Source organism: Mixophyes fleayi, chromosome 4 (genome assembly GCF_038048845.1).
Source record: "Mixophyes fleayi isolate aMixFle1 chromosome 4, aMixFle1.hap1, whole genome shotgun sequence".
NCBI lineage: Eukaryota > Metazoa > Chordata > Amphibia > Anura > Limnodynastidae > Mixophyes > Mixophyes fleayi.
Genome location: NC_134405.1, coordinates 42,834,491 through 42,855,054, shown reverse-complemented (window position 1 = coordinate 42,855,054; position 20,564 = coordinate 42,834,491). Strand labels below are relative to the sequence as shown.

The following is a 20,564-nucleotide window of genomic DNA, read 5'->3' as shown; positions in this document are numbered from 1 at the left end:
CAATGAGGCTGTGTAGGGTTCAGTTCAATCTGGAGATTCTGTTCCAGGCTTTCAGGAGGTAGTTGCATCTTGGAACCTTATCTCAGCGTTCTCTCACCAATTGGGTCGTGTCCTCCATCTTATGTGGAGTGGCTGTCCAGATTTAGGAAGACTGACTTCCTCTAGATTGGGATTTTGCTGAGATTGGGAAAGGCTGGTGTCTCAGCAGACCATCACCAGAAGTTTCTGTATTATGACCGACAGGCATTGCAGGTTCTGTTGGACTCTGTATTGTCTATATTGGCTTGGTGTCCATTTCTCCCACTCCGTTTGGGTAGACTGGGCTGCACACATGGATGCTTTGGCGCATCATCTCAGCCTTAGGGGTAATATAGTCTCCTTGCTGCTATTCACATGGGTAACCTAGTTACTGTTGTCCCTACGGCCACTGTTTTTTGGCCACAGTGTTGCGTGTCGGATTATCGGAGCGTTCCCTCCCTTCAAGGGGCTGTTTTGGTATGTGCCCCATGGTAGCAGTGTCCCCCAGATAGAATGCATGAGAAAAGAGGATTTATGTACTTGTGTTAAATCTTTTTCTCTAAATCCATCTGGGGGACACTGCGTTCTCTCCCTTCTGCTGATTGGTCTTGGTTGTTTGACTTCGCTTCCTTGGGGCTTTTGTATTACACTGAGGCTAGGAGTGGTTGCAGAGGGGAGGAGTTCAGTCAACAAGTTAATAAATTTGTTTATACTTGCTAAGTGCCAACTCCCAGGCTCCCCACATACAACCCCATGGTAGCAGTGTTCCCCAGATGGATTCAGAGAAAAATATTTAACGCAAGTACATAAATGCTCTTTTTCAGGAATTTTACATGTAAAGATTTAAGTATGGTAGTCATTTATGATCCTTGCATTGTATTTTACATGTGTGCATTTTATAGAGCAGTCCTCATAAAAGTATATGGGTACTGCTCAGCTACGCTATTTGTTACGAAGATGTACACCAGTTTCACCTGGCGTACATTAACATGATAGTCTTCAGTTCTGTCAGCTCTGATCCAAAGATCAGAGCTGGACAGCGCATGTGTGGAGGGATCATGTGATCTGCTGTCCCTGGTGAAGCTTTTTGATAAATATGAAAGAGTTCATACCTGACCTATGCAATGAGGTTAAAAAACTTTCGTATTATGCAGTGCCACATAAATAGGGGCCTTGGTCTTTCAATGTATTTCTTTTGGAAGGGATACCTGCTCAGGTGAGTGTGCCCCACTAAAGTAAAATATATTTGTCTATCCTGTACAGCCCTTCTGTTCATACAATGCTGCCTACAGGCAGCACAGCATAATAATGGACAATTCCCCCCCCCACTCCCCCAAACTGAGTAGAACTAGAGGATGTGACCTTACGCTATAAATCAAACCATATTACTTATAGCACTATTGACTAGTATAGTTGCCATTTGCCTATCCCCTGGAACTAGATTTAATTACACAAGAAGCAGTAGGAAAGACCAGGAAATCTAATTGGTCAATTTCTTTAATTTCCCTACTTGTACAAAAACAATGTAGCATTAGGTTGCCATATTGAAGAAATCTAGATTTTCTTTTGAATAAATAGAAGATGCAATTTTTGTCAATTTTGTGAAATGTTGCATAATTCTACATACAAGCTACTTACTAGTGTAGAAGTTGAAGATATTCTGATGTCTCGTATTCATTATCACTTTTCTTTTTAGTTTAACATAGTCTATACATATCTACATTTAATGTTAAAATTATTGGGATTTAAATTATGCACATATTGCACCTCTTGTTTTATGACGGCTTAACAAATTTACCTATTTTAGCCAAGGGAGTTCATTTTATAATTTGCTTTCAAAATAAATAGAGGCATCACTTGTGGTTAAAAAAATAATATTGTGAAGGTATTGTGGTAAAGTAGGTCATTTGTAGCTACTGAATAAATTATAGGGATCCATCTTAAGGGGAGATAGGAGTGGTTAAATAATCCATTATTTAAAGTGGACCTTGACTTGAGCCATAGTAAAATATTTTTATTACAAAATGAGGAACCGTCTATACTTGACCTTGTAACCAGTAAGTGTTTAGGTTCTTTTTTTTTTAACTGGCCACACTTAGAGAAGTGTGTCCATTAGACTAAACGCAGTTAAAATCATGCGGGTGAGTGATTTGCCAAAGAACCTATGATCTGTGGATTCCTGGAATTTCAGCCAATGGGAGCAGGAAGGGGTTGGGACTTATACACAGTTATAAGTCAGTGCTCAGAGGTTTCAGTTCTTCCTGCTTCCGGATTCCTCCCGCCCTCCCTGCTATTTCTGTGGTAACATTTATTTGTAGTCGGTTAGAGTAGGAGAGCAGTGCAGTCTAACTGTGCATATGGTGCTCGGGTGATCTTGTCATAGGTCACTACCCCTCTGTGGTTATGGTGTCATACCATGGTTGGTCCGTATGTTAGGAGGACCATTGGGCCAGTTTTGTATGGTTTATTCTGGCGGAGTTTATAGGGGGCGTAGTCTTGCCGTTGGACTTGATCTTAGCACCGGCCAATAGATAAGGTATGATCCTGGGTTGGTGGTACTATGGTCTGACCTTTCCACCTTTTATTGGTTTTGCGTTCCTGACTGCCCTGCTCTCGTCCGCCTTACAGTCCTATTAGTTTAATAAAAATAAATACCGTCATTCATTCCAACTTTAATTTGGTGTCCGTGTCATTATTTTGGTTTATTAAAGGTTATGTCACAGGTGGTGTTATTTGGGGGGGGGAACAACTTCCCCGCTATGCATTTTATCGGCTGTAGAACATAATTGGTCTAAATATTTTGCTTAAGCGTGTATAATATATGGATTTGGAGTTGTAAATGTTAGAAGGCTATAATAAAGATTTAATTTTAAGAAGTTTCTGAATGAACATAATTGTTTAGCTTTTGGCATTCCTCAAGTAGAGAATATTTAAATACATCTAGTATACTAATGGAACTGTAAACGGCAGCTGTAAAACATTCAAGCTCCCCCTTCTGGGTGCACAAGAATTGAGCTTTCCTGTTACAAAGTGTTGAGCAGTATTCTTTGCTAAGAAAGCATAGATATACAGTGCTGCAGAATTAGTGGTGCTATACAATTAGATGATAACATCTGGATATGGGCAATCAAATGCCACCAGCTTTAATTGTATATATGCTTTCCCTGTTGGTGTATTCAGTTTCTGGGATATTCCTCTTTATGTTGATGTGTCTTTGGCAATACAACCCGCGTGGAGGATGCAAACTTTTTGAGAGATTGTGGGGCTAGACTATCCGCCATGGCATCTGCAGAATACACCGGATTGTATAGCTGCTGCCATGGTTGGCTGAGACCACCAAGAATAGGCTTTTTCAAGGATGTAAAAGCTGGTGCCCTCCCTCCCTCCCCAAGGAACATCTAGAACTGTTTTCACTCCTGAAATATTTTTAGGGAGGACTAAACAATACAGGTTTCGATCCAGCTCTAGTAGAACCCCCTCACCCAACTTCAAGACAGGGATTTTGGCAGCAGGAGGAAGGAGTCCCCAGGCTTTTCCAACATGTCTTCCCCATGATGCTCTAAAGGTTCATCCTTCCTGGGATTTAATGGTGGAAGATGATCTCAATAGATGAATTGGCTTTCTCAACCGCTATGAGAAGTTTTGGGGTTTGTGAGATTTACAACGGGCAATAGGCTTTATTAACTAAAGATAATGAAGAATTGTCTGCAATTATTAAACCGGACAGTGGTGTTTAAAGTTCATAATTGGTGAAATGGGTGTTTACTGCAGGGTTTTAATTGTGGAGAATATAGCATGATTCTAGTTTTATGGAACCTCGGCAAGTGTGAAAAAGATTTAGAACGATTTTTTATTTTGCCTCAGTTAATCTCTGGGATGCATTTCCTGGGCAAGTCAAGCACATGTGAGATTGACTTCCCATGCATTTGAATAAGAGATACTGAAGATTTGCATAATTTTAGTCTGCGATTACGTGTAGTAAGGCATTATTGGCATATGGTCTTGATAGAAACACACACTGTTAATAGGAAAATAAATTCCAGAACTCAATGGAATTATCATTGCTACAGATCTCAGCCGGACTGGATGTGGTGCGCATTGAGTCAATCTAGGAGTTGTCACGTAGTTAGATTGTCATCAACTGTTATCCATTAAGAAATATTGGTTGTTTTCAAATCGTATTTCTGCATTCTGGGAAATCATTGTCTGATATCCTGCCAAGAATTTATTCACACAATCAGACATTTGCTGCGTACATCAACTACCAAGGAGGTCTAATGAACTAAACAATGAGAGCAGTCAGGCTTTTTTTTTTTTTTTTTTTTTTTTTTTTTACACAGTGGTAGGAAAACCTCATGGAAGATCTACTAGCAGCTCAGATAACCAGAATAGACTATATTAATTTAGATAATCTCTGTCGCTATACATTGCACCTACAAGTATTGGCTCTGAATTAATGATTTAAGACCTGTATTCATAGACTTCTTTCAGGACCATTCATATTGCATAATTTGATAAAGACTCAAATTCCGTGAAGAAAGTTTATTTGAGGCAATATGTGGTGTGTAATCTATACTGCATAGGAGGGAGTGGGGTAGAATGTGTTTGTTATGATGGAGACGTGACTACTGTTGGGAATTAAGTCTGCCGAAGGGCTTCATGATATTATGTCCAAGGAGCCCGTATGCTATGGATTTTATTGTAATACTGTGGCTGGATCACTTAGAAATAACTTATTATTTAAATTTATTTGACTTAGTACATGTGCAATGATAAAAATTGGTGCACTGCACCACTGAGTTTTGTATTGGAAATTAACTGATACCTTGTTAGAGGAAATCTGTTTCTCCAACTGAAAGGAAATTCTGTGTTAATTAAGCCTTTTTCATCTGTGAGTGACCAACACTTTTTTTTAGCCTGAATACAAAGCAGGGGGTCATTCCTTTTTTTTTTTTTTTTTTTATCCTGTCTTATTAAAATGATAGACTAACTACATGAATAATGTAGCCAGCAAGTAATTTAGGAAACTACAGATTGGTGTGATTTTTTTTTAAATACATCAGCTATTTAGCATCAGGATGTAATATATTCTCTAATCTTGTAACATATCAGACTTCGAGGTGCCAGCTAGGAAGGGGTCTGGGTTGCCCCCTGCCAACTTGTGTGTCAGAAAAAGTATATAAGAGCTGTATTATACCATCTGTACTTCTGGATGATGACTAGTACCTCATGGGGTCCTTACAATGCGTAATGGTCATTGTAAGGAGCCCATAAGCAAATAAACATCATTGCTTGAAGATTCTGCGTGACAAGTATTGCCTGCTGTATCCTGTGACCAACAGATAAGAGCTTACACTCTAATCTGTTCATTGGCTGTCCTATATTGAACCCAGCATCACTGTGTCGACTGTCTGTTACCCAGCAGTCCTGATCCATAGTAAGCGGTCAGGAGGTACCAACCAGCCCACAGCAAAGAGGACTGAGCACAAGTTGGGGTGGGCCACGTTAGGCACAAGGCCCTTAGGTAGTTGGTGCTGGGCATTAGGCCCCATAACTAGGAAGGGGCGCAGCCCCGAAGTCCTAGGCACAAGGCCCTTAGGTAGGTTCAAGTGTGGCGCCGAGGCTCACGGCGAGTAGGGACTAGGCTCTTGTCACCTGGAGCACTAGGCCCAGAATGCATCCCAGTTTTAGCAGCAGGCTCTGTGCGGGGTAGGAAGATTTACTGTACATTGTTGTATTGTATTGCTGTGTATGTGCTGTGGGGGGTATGTTTCCCCAGGAGCAAGACGTCGGCATCCCATTGGAGGTAAGCTCTGTTGTCCTGTCCATTCTCTGGCCACACTCAAGGCCTGGAAGGGGCAAAGGAGAACGGGCAAAGAACCACAACAGTGGAAAAGGGCAATCTTCCCACTGGGTAACTCCCCGGGGTACCCGTAAGGTTCCAGAGATAGTGATTGGGCTCTTCGCTGGCATTGCAGCACAGCCCTTTTGAGTTCGGACGGTGTTACCCCCGGTTTCGTTTCGGTGACTGTTTCTGAGTTCCGGCAAGTTAGCCTGGCTGTTCCAGCACAGATAGTGTACCGTGGGGTGGGGCGTGGTTCACCTGAGTTTCCGGCAGTGCTACTGACAGTTCCAGGTGGGAAGCGGAATCGAGTGAGTGTCTCCGTTCCTGGTCGTAGCTCCGGACTCCTCCCCTCCTCCATTCTTAGGCATGGGTCTCCGTTCTGTCACGTCATTTTTATGTACAATGCTGCTGATTAGGTTGCTGCTGTACAAAGGATAGACCTATGGCAATTACCACCCTTTGCACATTTCCAACGAGACAACAACCCTCCGAGCCCCTGACCAACATTGCTGTGTGACTGGATCGTATAGCAAACAAATCACTTTTACCTTTTCAATCTGGCTTGACTGAAATGCAATATGTAGCTTTAATCTTCATGTATCCATCTCCCATTATTCCATAGATTGGAAGCTTGCGAGTAGGACCTTCTTGCCTCTTTGTCTGTATTACCCAGTATTGTATATTACTGTGTTTGTCCCCAGTTGTAAAGCGCTACAGAATTTGCTGGTGCTATATAAATAAATGTTGCTGATGATGATGATGTGTCAAGAGTGTCAAGTGTTTAATTCCCTTAACATTATTGTCATGTAAGTTATCTGCCACTAGATGGTGCCATTGCCATTGCAAGTACTCCACAAAAGAGAAGAAATGGAAATTTTGCCTTCATTTGCTTTTTATTGTTCCTTGTAGTCCTTATTGTATTCATTTTTCCTCCACATTTGCTTCTAATTTTAAAGAGTAGGGGTGTAAAACACCTGCAATGTAGTTGTTGTTTTTTTTTATGACAAAAATCAGCACTCCATTTTAGGAGAAAGTAGGACATTATCCCGGTGAAGGACATAAAATGTGTAATTTCTTAAGGTTTCAAAAATTTTTTTTTTTGTAAGGAACAGTTTCTTTTGACATAAATTTATGTATAGAATGTGGAGTAACAATGTTCAGTTGTTCCATAGATGACATTTTATAGAATCGCCCCCCCATAATGTGTAAGGACCTTAGTTTATTGTTGAGAACTGCTACTCACCAATCCAGCGTTCCAGCGGTGAGTATTTCTTCACTTCCTGCAGGAACCCGGTGGCAGAGGGCAAGTGAGCCAATCAGGGCTCACTTCTCGCTGGAGGCCTGCGTAGCGACAGAGTGCCAGTGGACCTGGACGACCGAAGACAGGTGAGTAGGAGAATCCCGGTCGCGGAGGTAAGGGTACGGTGCGTTCCATAGTGGTCCCTCGGGATTGAGTATCTGGGGTGTTGGGGAAGGGATTGTTCTTTGTGGCTTTGTCTCCCATGTTTTACAGGTGTTGGTCGTAAGACAAAGTATGCGGAAGACGGCAAGGGCTGTTCCCTTGGTGTACTCACCTTGTGAAACTGTCCCTCCCGTAATTTCCCCTTACAGCTAAACGAGTGCCATGCACACAAGGACAGGGGCCCTTTTCCCTTGCAGCGTTTTGGGCGCTCGGACATCCCCTCCCCCCCAGCGGACACTTTACAATGGCACCCTTCCTGGGAGAAGGAATAATAATTGAGAAAAAACGCAGTTCCTGCAGGGTAATGACATAATGCTCTTGCTATGTCTAGTTTATGTAGATCCTGTCCTCAGTGTTTGCACAGGTGAGGTGATCATATCATGGTTTATATGATTGAATACATTTTTGGTGTGAATTTCATATAGAATATTTGTTACTATATTATCTGTGTGAAAAATCAGAAAAGGCTCTGGGTGGGACGATGGGCCCCAGTGCTGAATTGAATTTCCGCCAGTTTGCATAGCATGCAAGAGAGTGTCTGACATAGAGTGGGAGGGTTAGTATTAGAGATGTTCAGGCTCGGTGCCCCCGAGAACCGAACACACCCGAACTTAGCAGATCCGAGTACTGAACCAAGCCGGCTTGGTAGTTTTGTGCGCCCTTGGAATTGTAAAAAAGGCAAAAACGTCATCATTGCGTCGTCTGATCTTGCGAGCTTTGGATTTTATAAGTACCGCCCTCCACGGCAATCCAGCGACATTTCACAGAGGGACATAGAAGGGGTAGCACAGTTCTTGGCAGTCTCTAGTGCAGTTGGGCAGCATGATAGGTAGAAGAGAAAGGGGGGGAGGGGGGGTAGCAGTGTTCAAAGTCTCCAGTGAGAGCTTCATTGCTCCATTGCTACTTGTCATTGCTGAAATACAAATAGGTCTGGCAGGCTTTGTTTAAAAGTATGAAAATAATATTGTGACCTGTGAGGTGGTCAAAATTGACAGCAAATGACTTGAAATTAGTGTTATTGAGGTTAATAATAATGTAGGGGGGGGGGGGGAAGCAAAAATATGTGATTTTAGCAGAAAAAAATTGTGATCCAAAGCCAAAACACACAGTTAATCCAGATCCAAAACCAGAACACGGGGGTCAGTGAACATATCTAGTTCTGTCCTTAATGCTCTAAAACGAATCCATTGCCTGTTTAGAAGAGACAGATTGCTTGGCTGGATTAACTCTTTAGAAATCAGTGTGTGAAGGGTTAACTGTTTAGCTACCAGAGCACAATTGGGTGATTAAGTCATAGGTTTCCTACGGGCCTTATTCGTAGTTGGTGGCAGTTGCTGAGAGGTGTGAAGCGCCCGTCTGTGTTGGGAAGGGTCCAGCGAAATCTGTAGCCTTAGAGGAAGAGGTGAGTGTGATATTTGGGCTGAATCCTGTTCCCTTACAGTAAGCGTCCAAGTCACGAGTGCCTAGAGGGCGGTTTGTGATTGTTAAAGGGGTTCAAGAGTGGTTTCCTGACAAAATAGAGGTGATATATTATATGACTGTTGGAATATATGATAAGATATCTAATCAGGGAGTAGCTAGAGGGGCTTATCCCTGACACTGTTATTGCCAGAAGGTTGAGGTTGTTTGAGAGGGAGAGGTTGTGTATGGAGGTAAGTTTGTTATAAACAGAGTGTGCATTACAAAGGGCACATTTAAAGGACTTTGCAGGAGAGGGGATACAGGTGATGTATTTAATGTTTGCTGGATTTTATTAGTGTACAGAAATAGGTGTATGGGAGAAGTGGGGGGGGACCTGGATAAGGTGATATATTACCAGCTATTGGAAGGAAAGAAAGAGACAGATAGGAAAGATGATTGTTATATGTATGGCCTTTTATTTTCTGGCGACAGGGTGAAACTGTTCCAATTAGTGAATATAAATAGGGTAAAAGTTCATGAGTGTTAAATAGAGGTGAGTGAAGTAATGAAGGGGCAATGTGAACAAAGGTGTGTGTTACAGGAAGGGGGAAGGATGATATAGTCCTAAAGAAAATTCCATGAAAGGAGAGATCACTGTAACCAAGGTTTGCTGTCTCTTTGACCAATTCAGACTGACTAGAGTCTAATGGAATAGATGTATTCGCTCGGAGAGGTCCTTGGGGTTATAGCGCCTTTCCACTATTGCAGTTGTAAGTAGAGATGCTCAGACTCGGTTCCTTGAGAACCGAACACACCCGAACTTAGGGGATCCGAGTACCGAGCCAAGTCGGCTCGGTACTGTCGGGGCGCTCTCGGAATTGAAAACGAGGCAAAACATTATTGTTACGTCGTCTGATCTCGGGATTTTTGGATTCCTTTTTAAGATCCAACATAACCGTGGGTGGGAGGGAGGGCGGACCCAAGGACAATTCCATCTTGCACCATTTTTCTTTTCTGCCACTGCTGTGTGCCAATGTGTCCTAGATGTGCTAGGAACTGCCGTGTGTTTGTGCCATTGCTCTGTCGCTTAGCATCCAGCCAGGTCGCTGCAGTCTTTGTCCGAAAGTATATAAAAATAATATTGTGATCTGTGAAGTGGTCAAAATTGACTGCAAATGACTTGAAATTAGTGTTATTGAGGTTAATAATAATGTAGGAACAGAAAAAGAGCAATAATATGTGATTTTAGCATATTTTAAGATTTTTTTCTAAACAATCCAAAACCAAAGCCAAAACACACCAGGGCGGTTTTGCTAAAACCAAAGCCAAAACATGAAGCTAATCCAGATCCAAAACCAGTTCACGGGGGTCATTGAGCATCTCTAGTTGTAAGTGTGTGAATAAGTTTAACTTGAATAAAGCCACCATGAGCCCCAGTATATGAAGACATGAGCTCTGAAGCCTTTAGTTTGCCAATGAAACTTTCTTTGAGGTATTTGTAAGACATGAAAAAATCTTCTTGGAGGAACTGATGTCAGGATCTGATGTCACGAGTCATGATTCTGAGCTCCTAGTTACAGTCATCTTGATACCAGTTTGTGCAGTCAGACAGAAAGTATAGTAATGAGTCTTGAAAACTGTTAGATTAATGTACTGCAATTTAAGACCTGCAAATGCTCATCGAAAACCACTGTTGTTCAAGAAAGAAGAACACTTTACTGCTTGTAATTATAGCTTCAATTTTCTCTAGAATACTTTGACTACTTCTTTTCTTATTTCTCCTCTTACTTCCAAAGTGTTAATCAATATATGAAGCAAAACATATATAACACATTGTGTAACTTCATTATAATGTCAAGGTCGAATAATTGGATGAAAGAAAGTATATTGATTAATATTGTTTCACTGTGCGATTGCGATCAGTACGCCACATGTTATGACGCAATCGCATGATAACGCACGTATACACTTACACATTCACTTGTACATAGTTCATTTTATAATAGTTCCAACCCACAGTCATTTATGAACAGATATTATTGAGTTTATAGTTAAATATTATAATGTTATATGCACTTTAGTGAGATCTAATGTTCAGGTTACAGGAAACATATCCTGTTTGGTGTCATTCTAATCCCCTATCTATCCTTAGTGATCCGGTTTCATCAGCTATAAGATCGCACCTCGTGTATTCTAGTTATGGAATATAGGGAATTAGTGATCAGAATGGTATTGTGTGTATAATGTAAATAGACCAGTTTGAACTAGCATTCGGTGGGAAGATTAGTATGCATCTGATTGGAGAGCTGACCCCACACCCTTGGAGGGTGTCATTTGAACTGACCTATGAATTACATTCTACTGTACTGTACTGGAGCCTGAACCTATGGAAACATGCCAAGTCATCTGTATTGTATTTACTGTAACACCAAATGCATATATATTGCCGTCTGGAATCAGCTTACAGTCTCTTTGACCGCAGACTTCAGGACTAAATGACTGTATGCTGGATCCCCAAGGCTCCTTTGAACATAACGGCTGTACTTATTTTATCTGAATTTTTACTCTGCTGCTTTTTGCTATTAAATCGCATTGTGCTTTGGAACCACATAACAAGAGGTGGACAATCGTTATTGGATAGCGGCTAGACGTACATAACAATTAACATAGCATTCCTGTGAAATCCTATAACATATACTGTGAAAAAATAAATAAAAATGAAAATAAAAAGTGTCCAAACAAATCCAGTGTTTTATTCTAAATGCCTTTCCCACACTTCCAATTCGTTCTAAGAGATGGCACATTTTTCCCTGGAGGTACTGCCCCCCTTTTGGTTATGCACTTACTATATGCTCGTAGTTACACCTTATTCAAGATCTTTGTAAATGGATGTGTCACCAATTAAATAAAAATTTAAATAGTACTAAACTATTGTATAGACAGGGGTAGTTGTGTAAGTGAATGTCTTATTTTATAAAACTAATGAGTAACTATATTGACATATTACAATATAAAATGTTATATTTAAAGGACAGCTTGGAAATAATTTTAATAAACCCCAATCATATCTCCTACAGTCAACTATTTAATCAGAACTGATACTTTAATTACAAGTGTGTGGTTTCAAAATGACTTCTCAAAATGTATCTGTCCCCTACACACTGTGGAAGCAGCCATTGTGTGCTAAACTGATTGTCCTGAGAATGCAGCCTATCAATTTATTAATAATTTAGATTACTTATGCCTCTCATCTCACTACCTCCTAGTGAATTGATGGACTGAAAATAGGTCCAGACAACAAAATCGCTGCCTCCAATGTGTGTAAGGAACAGGTGATAAAAGGAATTGATCAAAAATCAATCTTTACCAAAACCCACGAGGTTGACACAAATTTAAAAAAATAACTTTCTTTATTGAGGCAAGCAATACAGTGGGTAACATTGTACTGAATCACAAGAATAAATAAAGGTTGTCTTTAACATATCATAAAGTATAATTGCATAATCTTACCACAGAGACAATCTGACCAAAACTTATTCTACCAGAAAATAAAGTTGTGTGTTCTATGTTGTGGTGAACTATGATAAGAGATAAAAACTTCAATTTTTATTAGTATGCTCTAAAATAATCCACGCAAGAACATTTTAATTAATACAAATGCTAAAATATGCCAAGAAAAATAGTATAAAATACATAATATATCAATAAATCACAGTATTACAGCTGTAATAGTCGTCTGGCGCTGTTTTATTTACAGATAATTAAATGTATACTTAATTTCTTCGCCCTGTATGTTATAATATATCCTAACCATTGAGGTTAAGGCACACTTCCACTTATGATTTTGCTGGTAAATTTTTATTGTTTTCTTATGATGTTTCTAATGCTAATACCCTAGGGCAAGGGTCAGCACCCCCCTGGCTCGAGTGGCATGCAGCGCCCTGTAGTCTGGCACACCAGAGCGGCTTTCACTGCAGCGTATCGCCAAAACTGAACCGGCCGCGCATTCGCAGCAGTTCCTCCTGGGCTCCAATGCAGAACACAGCTGGCTAATGTGGCATCTTGTTAATTTACGGCATTACTGTGGCATAATGTGAACTGGGGGAACTTATGTGTGGCCTAATATGAATTGGGGGCACTTATGTGTGGCAAAAAATGAACTGGGGCATTATTGTGACGTAATATGAACAGGAGGCATAACTATGTGGTATGTTATGAATCGTGGGCACAACTATTTGGCATAATATTAACTAGGGCTACACTATGAGGCATAATATGATTTGCGGGCACAACTATGAGGCAGAATCTGAATCGGGGACACAACTAAGAGGCATAATATGAACTGGGGCACTACTGTGTAGCATAATTAGAATGTTTATTTGTTGGTCCCATTTCTATTAATATTACCTTAATATTAGTACCATAAAATAAGAAATAATTCAAATATATATATTTACACATACAATACACACACCTGGGCATAACTAGATTTTAGCTGGCACACAGATAGAGAAAGGTTGCCAACCCTTGCCCTAGTGCACCATAATAGGAAAACCACAACCCTCTTTTCTGGTACAATACAGCTGTCAATTGGGTAGTTGAGAGCGGTAGCGCCCCCTGAATGTCTATAATATGGAATTTTTAAAGGAATAATGAAAATTAAGGCATAAGGTTTAAATGACTGATAAAGATTGGAAGCCAGTGCGTTTAGTACTTTCTTGTTTGATATTACATCATTTGACCGAAACTGCATTTAGCTTTGGACACCTTCAACCTATGTACTTTATTTCGACAAAGGAATGTGCGTATTGCTTGATACATCCTTGTACCGAAGTTTCACGACCACCAAAGGACATGTGGTCAACGATTCTTCCTAACAGCGCTACAGTTATAAGTTTAGTTCCCGATCAGAGCCTTATCTGTGTGGAACTTGTAAGTTCTCTCCATTTTTTTGTGCCTGGCTTCCTCCCACAACACAAAAAACATAGTAGTAGTTTAATTGGCTGCTGATAAAACAAACCCTAGTGTGTGTGTTAGGGAATTTAGACTGTGCGCTCCAATGGGACAGGGACTGATGTGAATGAGTTCTCTGTACAGCGCTGTGGAATTGGTGGTTCTATATAAACAATAATAATAATAAGCCCCCAAAAGATAACACTAAGTGCAAAGTTATGAAATAAAATGTAACAGGGACATTACCGATTATCCTATTCATTAAATAATCCATATATTTAACCCTTCTTGTCTGGAGAGGCATCACAGCATGTTTCTCTCAGCAAAGCGTGTTATGGAATATACAGTTCTAGTGTGTGTGTGTGTGTGTGTGATTTAGAGTGTAAACTCCTGTGGGACAGGGACTAGTGTTATTATAAACTCATATTCTCTTTACAGTGATGTGTAATATAAACAATCAATACTAATAATAGTGCACCAAGGACTGAAAAACGGCTCTTTCCTGCATAGTGTATATCAGGCCTGGTCAATCTGTGGCTCTCCAGGTGTTGTGAAACTGCAAGTCCCAGCATGCTCTGTCAGCTGTAGTCTGGCTTTCACCTGCAATGCATGCTGGGGCTTGTAGTTTCACAGCACCTGGAGAGCCACAGGTTGACCAGGCCTAGTGTATATGCTACGTTTTTCATTCATAAGCAAAAAAACAGATGTTCCGCATATCTAAATGAGTCCCACTGTATGCAAAGTGCTATTGAGGTTCTGACTGGGCCTGTGCTTCCTGCATAATACATTACTTTTTCTTCAATCATCTGCAAAGACAAATAAAGTGACTGAGAAATCAAATCGATTGGTAAATGATGTGGGGATAGATATTGTACTATATTCTGCTTTGTGACAAGATCGACAAAGAGACAGAATACTCTGAGTAAAACGCGTGTTTAGGGGGATGAAGGCGGAGCGTGGACCACCCAATGCTGTGTACTTACAGGCGCCAATGATGTAAACCCATACTTTCTTTTTATTTACCTAAATAGCACATCACAGGCATACACAGAGACAGAACTAGCGAGCTGTGGGCCCTAGTGCGGGGAAACGAGGAGAAGGGAACCGGGGCCCACAGCTAGCATGTCCCAACCTGTTGCATCTGAAGTGCAGCGGGCCCCATTATCTCCACGGGCCCGTCACACCTATGGTAGTTCCGCCACTGGGCATACATAGCCCATAAAAGACATGTTGCTAACCTGGGAGAGGAACAGGTAAAAAACTTGTCCCAGTTTATTTTACACCAGAAATGAGGTGTGATATTGGAATTCAGTATAGCCTAATGAATATGTGCGACTATCCAGTAAGATTCCATTTTATTCTATTTATTCAATTTCTTTTGTTTCTGGTCATCGAATACCTTTAAATAGGTATTCCAAGCATCCATTAAACCTTTTTAGTTTCTTTTAACATAATTTAATTTATTGAAGTTCGTGCTTAATTTGTAGATAAAATTGTGAAACTCAGATAAAAAAATAAACTGAGCTCAAAAACGCACCTTCCAACTGGTCCTGATTTAGGTGCGACAGTCCAGTTGGCCCGATTTTTGTCCCCACTTCCAGAGGCTGCTGGGAGATGTGTCCTGCCCATCCCAGTGACTGGGCGCTACTTACACCTTCCACTAGTGTGTGTGATGATACTCAAGTGTCTTTAAGGGAGACAAGTATTTAGGGGCAACCCAATGCTTCAGAGAAGTGGTCTGTCCCCAATGTGACAGCAAAAGGTCACTTGATGTAACTGTTGAGTGAACTGCCTCACTGTTTATACTTTATGTTACCAGATTAAGCTGTACAATCAATAGATTTTGAGCTGTTTTAATAAGTCACTTTTAACAGAAACTATTGCAGCTATGCAAATGAAAAAATAAGGCATCTGGAAAATGAGACCACAAAAATAGATAATCTTACATATTGAAAGGCTATGTATCATTTTTTCCTACAACTTTCCGAAGACAAAAACATCTTTAGCACTTTACTGTCATTCGGTGCTTAAGAAACAGGTCTTACCTACCTGTTGTTTGTAAGTGTTCCATAATGGAATTCATACTACTCTCTGAAAACACAAGGGGACATATTAACTAAACTGCGAGTTTGAAAAAGTGGAGATGTTGCCTAAAGCATCCAATCAGATTCTAGCTGTCATTTTGTAGAATATACTAAATAAATAACTAGAATCTGATTGGTTGCTATAGGCAACATCTACACTTTTTCAAATCTACAGTTTAGTACATATACCCCTACGGGCTCTTCACACAAACTTAATTTAAAGTAACTGATCTCACTTTCTTCTGACTAGTAGACCATTGGGGGAAGGGAGGTCAGACTGCTGATGTGACGCCTCAACATCTGAATTGTCCAGGTGTTGCTGCCTGGAGAGTTATGGATCCAGTAACAGACTATACTCAATAGCTTTCCTGTAAACCCTTCCATGAAAACAAGCTTAGCTGCAAAAACAGTAACTATAGTGCTAAAGATTTTGGGATTAGCAGCAAAGAGGGCACTGGACCCAGAGAAAAAGTTCGGTCAAACATATATATCTCTATATGCAAAAGATCTTATACACGGAAATAGGTGGAAATGGGCAAGTGCAGGTTTGATGCATTCCTGATTCGATCTGATCCCTGCTCCTATGAAGTTCAAACATGGGGACAGATGGACCTAGCCGGCCTGATAATGAATACAATCTGTGCAGAAACCCTTGTGTAATAAACCTAAAATATGTGATTCTGGTAGAGAAATTTCCTTGTTTTTATACTGCAATAACTTCCATCTGATTAATGTTCTGAGCATGCTACCCATTAAATAATGCTAGCTACAGGTCTTCACAGCCTCAATGAAATCCGGCCACAGTTTCAGCAGCTCATCTGGGGTGAACCGGTGGACTGTGACAATCTTTGCAAACTGGCACCTGTCATAATTAATCTTCTCCCCTATAAACCAGTTTCCATCTAACTTGTAGATTTGTACTCCTATTTTCTCCAAGCACATTCCTACAAAAACATCTTCAAATGGGAATATACTTGAGTTCTTCGCTTGCGTGTAAATCTTTTCTGCCAGATCTCCCGAGAAAACGTAAGCTGTGCCAGAGCAGTAAGGCGGGTATATATTTTTGGAGTAAGAGGTAAATGGCACGTACCACTTGCTGCCTTTGTCTCTGTGAGGTGGACCTCCAACCACCATCAACCCTGTATAAAAATTCACCCTGGGTGGACTTTGTGGCTGCAAGATTCTCTCCACGAGAAACCAAGGGTTGAAGAACATGTCGGTGTCGATTTTCATGACGTAGCTGACATTTGGACACAGGCGACTGACCCACTCTATACCCATCAAAGTCTTGAGTGTAAGATTTATGTAGGAGTCTATAAAGTCCTGCTGTATAATATCATGAAACATGGAGCTCTCCTGTACCACAGTCTCTTGAGTTCCATTATCAGTTGGACTCCCCAATAGAAAAAGCCTTGTGATATTGATGCCATTAATCAATGTCTCATTGGCCCAAGTCTCCCTCAAGGCATTCCTGGTTTGGGCCTCCTCAGGTCTTGAAGGGATGAGCAGTAGCAAAAATGGGGGTCCAATTGTACATTTTCTTTCCTCTTCTATGAGGTAGGGAAACATGGATGTAGTCTGGGGTGTAGATTGCTTCTGAGGAACCGAAGAGGAACCAGGGAGAGGAACCGAAGAGGAACCAGGGAGAGGAACCGATGAGGAACCAGGGAGAGGAACCGAAGGGAGAAAATTCACATGATTCTTACTCTTACTGTGATAAATGTACGATATCAATATCATAATAAAGATGATAAAAATGGCAGCCTTTGGTATCTTTTTCAGGTGACGCCATTGATGAGGAGCAAATGGATTTTTCTCCAAGTAGCTTCCTGTGAAGAAGACAATGAATAAACTTGTTACTGGCTGCTCAAAGATCGATTCCTACTATTTTTTTTTATTTGGGGGAGGCACTATACTTGTACTTTTGATGCAGACTTTCTGGTTAGGTGTGATTGTGGTATGCATGTATTTGGTATTGCTAAAAAAATAATTACTCAGACACTCAGTTTCCACTAAAAAGTCAATCACACCTCCGACCTCCCATTCAATACCATGTCCTGATACCCCCACCAGCTGGAGACCATTCAAAGTGAGAGGGGATGACTTTGTGTCTTATTTCAGCTGATTGTAGATTGTTCTATGGACTGTGGTATGACACACAGGGTCATATTCAATTGTCCGCGTTACTCGAAAAAGTAATGTGGCTTGCGCACTATTACCGTTATTGTGGTAAAAGTGAGTGTAATTACTGTTATTACGGTACCTTTAACATCGGCTTTCAGCTCGCAGCTCCTGAAATCCGGCTTAGAATTTCCGTAATACCGGTAATACTCTTAACGCCGCGTTACTTTTGCGAGTAACATGGACAATTGAATATGCCCCACAAAGTCAGCTCAGTTGCCTATATTTTATTATTATTACAGTAATTATGTTTCATTTGTAAAGGGCCACAGTACTGCACGGTGATAGTGGGGAAAATATACATAAATTGGGAAATTAAAGGTAGCCAAAATAAACACACATGTGAAAACAAAGGGTAGGGAGCAGTTGCTGGGCACCTGTGCATTTTTTGTGCAATTGTATGTATAGATCATGTTGTTATAAGTGAGCTCAGAAATGGACTCTCCCTTATAAAGTGTATCTGGAACATGCGCATGGCATCACAATATTATGGGCCAATGCCGGATTTCCACCACCTCCAAGGACATGTAAAATCAAGTCCCTTGGCAGAGAAAAAAAAAATGCTATGCTGCCACCCTCTAAACCAGGGGTGTCCAAACTTTTAGCTTTCCTGGGCCACATTGGAAGACGACGAGTTGGTTTGGGCCGCACATAAGATACACTAACAATAACGATAGCTGATCATCCAAAAAACCATAGAAAACATAGTTAACATATATATATATATATGAGAAAGAAAGTGATATATATAACTTTTTTTTTCAAATCCCCCTATACTTACCTTTCAATCGCCCTGTTCAAAAAATCCTCTCTAGTTATTATACTAAAATCACTTTTTGTATTGTTTCGATGCAATATCAATAAAGTGCATTTAAGCCATGCATTGTATATCAGGGTGCCCTGACCAGGCCTGCGGTACCTGACATATACATCACTGTGACCCCAAATTGTGACCTGTTTTGCTAATTACACCACTATGTTAGTTAAGGGATAACAACTTATAATGGGCCAAAGAGAATAATATATAATGCCCCATTAGTATTACAAGTAGAAGTATGTAGCAGGGAGATAAGGTCCATGATGCTCCAAGACCAGGTGACTTTTATTCACTGGTCAGCGTCCCTTGAAATAAAAAAAAAAATCCCCCTTAACTTACCTTTTAATCGGCTTGTTCTCCTGTCCTCTTCTCTTCTTTTCTCCAATTCTCTGCTGTTGATTGTTCTTCTCGCGCGGGTGACTCCTCTGTGCTGCGCTCCGCAATGGATATTGGGCGTGATGACATCATGCCCGACATTCACTGTGAGCACCGCAAGGAGAAGGCGACAAGGGAGGGAGCCGGAGTACCAGCTGACGTGACTGCAAGGTAAGTATTTTCTTTTCTTTTTTTTGCAGGATTTTTTTTTTCCATTAACAGTGCTGCCCCCTTGCAACAACCAAAACTCCTTCTGGGCCACATTTACAGGCGTGCTGGGCCGCATGCGGCCTGCGGGCCACGATTTGGACAACCCTGCTCTAAACGATGACACCTAAACGCTTCCTCTCCACCTTTTATTTATTTAAATAATCATGTCCTGAAAAATGTTTAATTTTATATTTTGTATTTCAGTCCCTAGCGAGGTTCTTTAATGCATCTTCCTTTATATCTGCAGAGTCCCATCAGAATATACCAAATTTTGTACCCCTACTACCACTTCCATTTTTACTTATAAAATCTATGGCATTAATCCAGCATGTGTGCACAAAAATAAGCATAAATGGCCAAGATGGGCCTTACTGCCTAATTTTAATATAATGTAGATGGGGGTGGGGGCTAATAATGTAATAGTGGATGGAAGATTTCAATTAAAACATAATTATATTAGTTTTGTATACTGTGTAATGGGTGTGGAGGGATGAAGGGTGCCTCCCATCCCGCCCCACACCCGTCACAGAGGAGGAGGTCATCTGAGGGGGAAGTGGGGGGGGGGGGGGGGACAAGGCAATGAGCCCAGTGCCTCAGGGTGTGGACTGCACCGGTGGCACGTGCAGTCGTTTACAATTCTGTTGGAAAGGGTACAGCTGAGACAAGAGGAGTGAGTGTGCCTCAAAGTGGAGATTGGGAGAGTTGTGTGTACCTGTGCAGGGGCAAATGCAGGATTTGTAGAGGGGGGCTTCCACACCACGCCACCAGTGGGCGTGACAAGCATGCATGGGGGCGTGGCTATAATATTAGACAGTGCTTGGCTGCTCTCCAACTCTTCCAATCCCCATAATGTTTCCAGGCACTAGGAAACCCCCCTCGGTTTGCCTATGCAGTGTGACTAGCACAGGTGGGAATAGGGTAAGCTCTAATATGGAGATAGGGTTTCAGACAGCATTTAGAGATTTGAAGGCTAGGAGGGAATTCCATAGAAGGGTCGCAGTACGGAAGAGGTCTTACTGGCAAGAGTGAGAGGTGGTTATCAAAGAGGAGGTGAGAGGCAAGTCAGAGGTAGATCTAAGAGGACATGGGGAGAGTATCTTGAGAGGAGATTTGACATCTATTCAGAGGTAGTGGTTGAGGACTTTGTAGATAAGGGTAATTCATACTTACCAACATTATGATCTTCAATTCCGGGAGCCTACAGAGGAGGTGGGCATG

At 41.1% G+C, this 20,564-nt stretch overlaps 1 protein-coding gene across 3 annotated transcripts in view; it reads right to left on the bottom strand.

Moving 5' to 3' along the window:
• Nucleotides 1–12,117: 12,117 nt before the first annotated feature.
• LOC142151296 (beta-1,3-galactosyltransferase 1-like) overlaps nucleotides 12,118–20,564 on the bottom strand; it is a 54,184-nt gene continuing 45,737 nt past the window's right edge. For all 3 annotated transcript variants that reach the window (XM_075206798.1, XM_075206799.1, XM_075206800.1), the window contains exon 3: nucleotides 12,118–17,592. In XM_075206798.1, coding sequence (XP_075062899.1) covers nucleotides 16,526–17,592 — 1,067 coding nt within the window. In that variant the 3' untranslated portion in view covers nucleotides 12,118–16,525. The remainder of the gene's footprint in view (nucleotides 17,593–20,564) is intronic.